The sequence below is a fragment of the Myotis davidii genome, unplaced genomic scaffold (assembly GCF_000327345.1).
Source record: "Myotis davidii unplaced genomic scaffold, ASM32734v1 scaffold685, whole genome shotgun sequence".
Classification (NCBI taxonomy): Eukaryota; Metazoa; Chordata; class Mammalia; order Chiroptera; family Vespertilionidae; genus Myotis; species Myotis davidii.
In genome coordinates this window covers 246,809-255,428 of record NW_006295823.1, presented here as the reverse complement: position 1 = coordinate 255,428, position 8,620 = coordinate 246,809, and the positions used below count along the sequence as shown (strand labels likewise).

The 8,620-nt window shown below is 43.2% G+C and overlaps 1 protein-coding gene across 1 annotated transcript in view; it reads left to right on the top strand.

Annotated features, from left to right (window-relative positions):
* Nucleotides 1–8,620, top strand: part of DENND1B (DENN/MADD domain containing 1B) — a 63,094-nt gene that overhangs the window by 7,815 nt on the left and 46,659 nt on the right. The window contains exons 5-8 of the mRNA XM_015568441.1: nt 1,070–1,153; nt 3,506–3,586; nt 4,888–4,947; nt 7,489–7,542. Of these exons, the coding sequence (XP_015423927.1) occupies nt 1,070–1,153; nt 3,506–3,586; nt 4,888–4,947; nt 7,489–7,542 (279 nt within the window). The remainder of the gene's footprint in view (nt 1–1,069; nt 1,154–3,505; nt 3,587–4,887; nt 4,948–7,488; nt 7,543–8,620) is intronic.

Sequence of the window (8,620 nt, the reverse complement as noted above, 5' to 3'; positions counted from 1 at the left end):
ACCCTTAACTCGTACCACACTTGGAGCTTTCACACTCTTCCTCTGGGCAAATCCCTTGGAAGCAGAATGTTCCAATTTTGCACATTTTGTGTCAATTTCCCAGATAGAAAAAAAGGAGCCCCTGGACATGAGACATTCTGCTAGGAAAGCCCATTTCCTTGGGTTTATTTGATGCCCCCGCGTCAGGTTCCTGCTGGTCCCTGCGACGCTTGGCGGTTCCCGGACCACTTGACACAAAACACTTCCTTTCCTTGATTTAACCTTTGACTTGGGAACGTAAAAGTTTTATCAGCTCCGGAGTGGAAGCACGTGTGTGTGTGTGTGTGTGTGTGTTGGGGGGGTCTTCCTCCAGCCGCAGACATGGACTTGGGGTTCTCTCTATACTGCCTTCTGCCGAGGCCTCTACGAAAAGTGAAGGAACTAATCTTATAACGAACTTTTGAAGCGTCTCCTGCCCTTTGTTTTAAAAGAATTGGTCCTAACGTATTCGTTTTATGTCTACAGACGTTACAAGGCTATGAGCGTCAAGGCTATGTTCTGTTAAAGAAATGACATTTTTCGTTTTATAAAACCTTGAGTGAAACCCCTCGTTCAGTCCATATTAGATACGGAATACATTTACAAACTGTTTTTTCCCCCCTAGGATCTTTGTGGTTGGTGGCAAGAGCTAGGTTTTGCTGGTGCCTGGGACTAAAATTTAGTGGAAAAGTATCTTAACTTACCGATAATCCTCTTAAGAGCTTACCCATTACTTACAGATGAATTGCGTGGAACGTGTATTGTTTGACAATTTTCTAAGAGGCCACAAAAATCAAAGCGTGAGAATAACATTTCTTGCCCCAGCAAGGTGAGCTGATAGGAGTTACAAACAAAGCTTTGGATTCTGACCATGTTATGAAAACGAATAACATAATATTCCGTTTCCCTGTAACAGTCAGGAGAACACAGGTTTAGTGCGTCCCTGCCTTCCGGGGTCGAACGGTTTGAAATACTATCAATTTAATGTTCATTTGCTCATCTTGTTCCTTGATTCTAAATAACACAGACATTTTCCAGTTATTATTAGTAGTATTATTTTTGCAGCTACCTGCCATGGTTTGAAGTCTATTACAAGCTTCTAAATACGCTGGCGGATTACTTGGCTAAGGAACAGGTAAGCAATGTTCCCCCCCCACCCCCCCCCCCCCCCCCCCCCGACACACACACACACTTTTTTATTGAGGTAAAATACATATGACATAAAATGCCCTGTTTTAAACCATTTTTCAGGGTACAGTTCTGTGTCATTAAGTGCATTCACACTGTTCTACAGCCACCCACCCTATCATCTCTAAAACATTTTTATCTTCCCAAACGGACGCTTGGTGCCCCCGTTAACCCATCACTTCCCATTCCCCTCCCCGACGCCCCTGGCAGTAGCCATTGCGTTTATGTCGCCCACTGGGACATGCCCGGCTCCCATGGGCCACATAGGACTCTGTGCCTCACATAACTAGACTCAGACAGTCTTTGTCCTTCCGTGCCTGGCTTATGTCACTACTCATGTTTTCATGGTTCATCCAATGTTTAGCCTATGTCAGAATTTCTTTCCTTTTCTAAGGAAATGTATTTTTATTGATTTCAGAGAGGAAGAGAGAGGGAGAGATAGAAACATCAATGATGAGGGAGAATCATGGATCGGCTGCCTCCTGCACGCCCCCTACTAGGGATGGAGCCCTTAACCCGGGCATGTGCCCTGACCGGGAATTGAACCGTGACCTCCTGGTTCATAGGTCGATGCTCAACCATGAGCAACACCACCTGGGCCACATAACTTTTATTACATTCCTCACATGCCACCTCATTGCTCCCTTTTTGTCTGTACAAATGTTAATACTGTGCAGGTCTTTTGACTATGAGTCGCTTGCCCTCTCCTGTGAACACTTGGGTTTGTTCACTTGTTGGCTATGCTCAACAAGGCTGCTATGTGCATGGGTGTGCAAATATAGATTTGAGTCCCTGCATTCAGCTCTTTTGAGAATATAGTCAGGAGTAATACAGTAATTCATATTTAATTATTTGAAGAATTGTGCAATCCGTATAATTTTGGTGTTTGAACACTTGGGTTTGTTCACTTGTTGGCTATGGTCAGCAAGCTGCTATGTGCATGGGTGTGCAAATATATGTTTGAGTCCCTGCATTCAGATCTTTTGAGAATATACTCAGGAGTAGAACTGCTGAGTAATACAGTAATTCATATTTAATTATTTGAAGAATTGTGCAATCCGTATAATTTTGGTGTTCTGAGAAGAGGACATTAACACTACATTTGTGTCCTTTATTAGAGGAAACATATTATCAGTTCGCAGTATGAGTAACCAGAAGGAAATCTTTGATTTTGATTTTTAATCGAGTCCCATGGGTTATTTAGACGGATATTTAGATTTTATAATAGAAGTTGTCCTTAACGCAACCTACAGGGGGCAGGTACCAAGGATTTTTAAAAGCTGGACTTTTACAAAATTCGTGTGGCCATAGGAACTTTATATAGCCAGAGCATCGATATCTTCCGGAATATTCTGTGGTATATTTCATTGTTGACATGGTAAAGGGATAAAGTCTTTGTTGCCTTCTTTTTCGGTTGTTCTAAAGGGAATTCCAGATAGGCAGTTGGGAGTGCACGCTTTTGCAGACGTTCATAGCGATCCGAATTAAATTTGATGGCCAAGTTGAAAGAAACCTTGTGAGAAGTCGTGTCTCGTGTCCACATCCCTCAAAATTAGTTGTTACTGTCCTTGAAGAATTGCCTTTCCTTTCGTTTATTCTCCCAACCTAAACATTTTAAGAGAGAATAAAAATAACTATATGTTTAAAAAGCTGCCTTCCTATATCTATTACTGGATTTGCATGAGTAATTCAGAAAGAGTAAGTGTGCACATCAAGATACATTTTAATTATTAAAATCTAGGAGGTAGATCTGTTATATAATTTATTTAATTCCATTTCTTTTTTTTTCTTTTTTTGTGGATCGGGTAGTGACCAGTTGCTACTTAGAAAAGAAATATTTAGGATAACCTCTGTGTTGGATCTTAGTATGATATCTTAAATTATACGTAGTCCTTAAAAAATTAGGTTTGAGATTTAAAAATTAAAATAGGAGATGGAAGCTTTCAGTAACTGATGAATTGTATTGCTGTTTTTATGCCATTCCCTTGTTCTTGGATTTAATGCTTTAAATAATTTCTTTCTTTTTATAACAGTATAAGAATTGAATGTTGCCAAATATATATATTTATACTAGGTATAAGGATTGCTGTTATTCTTTCTGGATAAAGCCATAGGAATGTCTTTCTCAGATTAGATTGAAATATTTGAATTTTGGGTATTTAGAGCATTTTCGTGGAAAGCAGTTGTACAGAGCCAGTCCAACATGAGAAGGCACGGTGCCTGACTTTATCGAATCGTTTTCATCATATTTGCTCAATATATATTTGATTTATAAAATTCACCTCTTTGTTTACTGTAGGAGAATGATTTGAATGCAGTTCTCACAGCGCTCTATAACCACCCCGTCCCCAAGGCAAACAGCCCTGTCAATCTGAGTGTGGTAAGTACGCAGTCAGTTGATTGATTTGTGGGCGTTATAGATGCGTCTCATTTAAGAACACGCGCACCTTTAGGGAACTTCATCCTACACCCACCTCTGCTCCCAGGAAAGCGTCAGTGCTAGAACGATCATCAATTCTTTCTGGATAAAGCCATAGGAATGTCTTTCCCAGATTAGATTGAAATAGTTGAATTTTGGGTATTTAGAGCATTTCTGTGGAAATCAGTTGTACAGAGCCAGCCTAACATGAGAAGACACAGTGCCTGACTTTATCAAATCGTTTTCATCATATTTGCTCAATATATATTTGATTTATAAAATTCACCTCTTTGTTTACTGTAGGAGAATGATTTGAATGCAGTTCTCACAGCGCTCTATAACCACCCCGTCCCCAAGGCAAACAGCCCTGTCAATCTGAGTGTGGTAAGTACGCTGTCAGTTCATTGATTTGTGGGCGTTATAGCTGCGTCTCATTTAAGAACACACGCACCTTTAGGGAACTTCATCCTACACTCACCTCTGCTCCCAGGAAGGCGTCAGTGCGAGAACAATCATCGCACTGAGGCTTAGGACAGCGAGACTTCTGGACCTGCTCCAACTATCCCAACCTAATACGTTGGATGTGTATCGTGGTCGTTGTTAAATCAGGTTTTTTTTGTTGTTTTTTTTTTTGCCTTTTTGTAAAATTTTGAATCAGTAGTCTCTGAGAGGGGACGAGTCTCGCGCCCAGTCCCGTGTTGTTAACGAGGGGCAAAAGTTGCGATTGAATCACTTAACTTTGAACTGCTGGCAGCCGTTCTAGTTTTATGAGTTAGGAATCTTGTTCCTCCCTCAAACGGAAAGAAATTTTTGTTTTGTTTCCAGAATTTCCGTTAGAAAAGTGAGACAACTCTAGAGAAGGCACTCCGATTCCCTTACCATCTCCTATTTCTTACAATCTCCATGTCCCAGCACGTGGATTCTTCAACACTTGACGTTATGGCCACTAGAATATCGCAGCGAGGCTGTGGAAATGGAATTATCTCATGTAAATGGTTATTTTGAGACCGTCTTTCAGAATCGTTACCCACCCGTAGCGTTCTCTACTCTCGGGGGAGAGTGAAAATACGTCCTTTCAGATTATCCTAACATCCCATGAGCAGATCTGCATTTAAAATCACGCTTATCATCAGTGCCCTTCACATGATTTCCGTGGACAGTGTGGCTAACGTGGGTTTGTCTCAGCGACACAGCCAGTGGTGGTGCAAACTTCCCCCTCGAAAGTAAAAATATTCATTTTTTTCTCTCTCATATATCATAAGAACCAAGAGCTATTTATTGCCAGTGAGCAAGTTCTGAGAGATCAGCCCTCCCTAGCACCGGTGAGTTCCAAGGGCACCAACTTCTCACAATCACTATCAAATTGGGAAAATGATTCTTCCACGGTGTCTTTAAGATTCACTCCCGCCTGTGGGACATGGGGAATGGGTCTCTCGGAAGGAAATCATTATTTTGAAATTTCATTTGATTTCAGAGCAGGTGACGAGTCTCGCGCCCCGTCCCGTGCTGTTAACGAGGGGCAAAAGTTGCGATTGAATCACTTAACTTTGAACTGCTGGCAGCCGTTCTAGTTTTATGAGTTAGGAATTTTGTTCCTCCCTCAAACGGAAAGAAATTTTTGTTTTGTTTCCACAATTTCCGTTAGAAAAGTGTGACAACTCTAGAGAAGGCACTCTGATTCCCTTACAATCTCCTATTTCTTACAATCCCCATGTCCCAGCACATGGATTCTTCAACACTTGACGTTACGGCCGCTAGAATATCGCAGCGAGGCTGTGGAAATGGAATTATCTCATGTAAATGGTTATTTTGAGACCGTCTTTCAGAATCGTTACCCACCCGTAGCGTTCTCTACTCTCGGGGGAGAGTGAAAATACGTCCTTTCAGATTATCCTAACATCCCATGAGCAGATCTGCATTTAAAATCACGTTTATCATCAGTGCCCTTCACATGATTTCCGTGGACAGTGTGGCTAACGTGGGTTTGTCTCAGCGACACAGCCAGTGGTGGTGCAGACTTCCCCCTCGAAAGTAAAAATATTCATTTTTTTCTCTCTCATATATCATAAGAACCAAGAGCTATTTATTGCCAGTGAGCAAGTTCTGAGAGATCAGCCCTCCCTAGCACCGGTGAGTTCCAAGGGCACCAACTTCTCACAATCACTATCAAATTGGGAAAATGATTCTTCCACGGTGTCTTTAAGATTCACTCCCGCCTGTGGGACATGGGGAATGGGTCTCTCGGAAGGAAATCAATCACCTGGGATATATTTTCTGTTTATACTCCCTTTTACAGCCCAGTTGTGTGCAATTCAGTTCTTTTGAAAACCCCTCCGAGTCAAGCAGCGAATAGAGACCAAATCCACGCATATTCTCCGTCGCCAGAAGTAGTGATGTTGAAGTTCATTTTAGGAGAGTTCTGTCCCCCCCCCCCATTTTTCTCCATCCCCCCCCCCCCCCTTTTTTTTTTGGTCACAAGGTCCCTGGAGGCCTTGCGGTCTCTCTCATCTTCTTCCCCTACCCTGGAAAATTATAAATACATGGACTGTGGGAACTAGCCTTGTCTCGCTAGTTCAGCGGAGCTTAGTATTGGCTCGAATGGCTCCCCCCCACCCCCATCTTTAATCCTAAAACAGTATTAAACCTGTCCTTCTGTGATGAAGACAGTAAAGTGATGTTGGAGATTGCTATGAACAGAAAATAAAACAATTCTGGTGATTCCCTGGGACGCTGATTCTGGGTGGTAGGTGTGGGGTGGGGGACGGGCGGGCGTACACGGTGTGCGTTTTATCCAGATCCGGCTGAGACCTGTGGTGTTGCTTCAGGTATCGAAGCTAATTCGTGTTCGTTGAGGGGATGCATGAAGGCCACAGCATTTTGGAACGAGTCGCTGTATTTTAAAGAAGTTTTAAAGGCCGAAACATTGTTTGCTTGCCGCGTTCTAAACCGTACAGCGACGGATATGTACCAGAGATATCTGTTGTGGCGGTCCATAGGAAATCTTAGAATTTGATATTTTTTGGGGGGAAGCAAGCCTTATTGTGCCGTCTCCCTAAACTAAATGTGTTTTTAAATACACAAATATATCGTATAAGTATACACAAAAATGAAGAGATATCTACCTTATAGTGATATGCTTTTTGTTCTCAACTGTTTTTAGGACTTTGTAAAATTCAGTATTTTCAGCCAACACTTTAATTTTTTTTTTAATTTTATTGATTTCAGGGAGAAAGGGAGAGGGAGAGAGCGAGAGAAAAACATCCATGATGAGCATCATGGATCGGCTGCTTCCTGCACGCCCCCTGCTGGGGATTGAGCCCACAACCCCGGCATGTGCTCTAGCCGGGAATCGAACCCAGGACCCTTCAGTCCACAGGCCGATGCTCTATCCACTGAGCCAAACCAGCTAGGGCCAACAACACTTAGTTCCTTTTTTTAAAAAATATATATTTTATTGATTTTTTTATAGAGAGGAAGGGAGAGGGATCGAGAGTTAGAAACAACCATGAGAGAGAAACATCGACCAGCTGCCTCCTGCACACCACCCCCTGGGGATGTGCCCGCAACCAAGGTACATGCCCTTGACCGGAATCGAACCTTGGACCCTTCAGTCCGCAGGCTGACACTCTATCCACTGAGCCACACCGGCTACTAGGGCCAACACTTAGTTCTTTATATGAGAAAGTGATTGCTGAAGGTCCTTTAAACCTCATGGACATCATCGCTCAAATTCAACAAATCCTGAGCATTGGTCCTCGGTATCTACAAACTCAGTTGCTGTAGTTTTTCTTCTTTTTACCCCACGTGGTATGCGATGCTGCCCAGCCGTAACCCTCCTCCCCCCGTGTGCTTCTATCCATTAGCACTCCTACTTCATCGCCCCCGACGTAACCGGACTCCCAACCATCCCCGAGAGTGTAAGTTTATTCTGCTTATGTTTTTTATTCTATTCCCTGTGTGGATTTCCTTTCCTTCGGTCTCCCTGTTTAAGGACCCCCGTGTAAAGACATAGAAGATGTAGTAACTATCTGTGGTTCTGAGAAATAATGAAGAAATATGGAGTAACCTATCTGTGGTTCTGAGAAATAATGAAGAAATAAGGAATAACATGGTTCATTCTCTCCCTCTCTCTCTCTCTCTCATTTTCCTGCTACTTTACCCCCTTCTGAATATCAGGGTGTGGTCAGGAGAATGGTGAGAGTACCAGTATTTCTATCCATTGAGACAGTTCAGGGGATCGTGTATTTCAGTGAGGACCAGGGAGGGGGCGTTTCTCATGGGAGGACTTCTATGGGTGGGGAATGGCTACCTCAGTGGGAAGTATTTCCACACAATAGCCACCCCCGTGAACTGACCGGAGCATCTGAGGTCCCTGCTTCTATCTCCGTTCAGCTCTTAGGTGTCTCGTGCCTGAGTTCTGGATTCTCACTGAAGCGATAGCATTACTTTGTAAGGCCTGAGGGGTATTAACGAGAAATTATAAAAGTTGCTAAGTTTTGCATTTGATGTCCCAATTGGTTGTAGCCAATATTAGAAATATTCTTTTTTTAAAAATATATATATTTTATTGATTTTTTACAGAGAGGAAGGGAGAGGGATAGAGAGTTAGAAACATCGATGAGAGAAAAACATCAATCAGCTGCCTCCTGCACACTCTCTACTGGGGATGTGCCCGCAACCAAGGTACATGCCCCTGACGGGGGGGCAGGTCTCCGCTCGCGGCTCTGACTGTGGGCCTGAGGGGGGCACCCAGAGGCTCGGGGCACCTCAGAGGCCTCAAGTCCACGTGCTGCTCCTGCTGGGCGGGGCGCCCTGCTCTGTCCTGGCAGCTGACCCCCCCATGCCTTGACTGATATGACCCTGGACCCTTCCCTTCAGAGTTTTCATTTCATTTCATTTATTTTTTGTAAATCCTTGTAAGCAGGGAAAAGGCAGGGTTTGCTGTGGAGGAGGATCTTGAATCACTGGGCTTCAAGGTAAATAGAAAGATTAAGC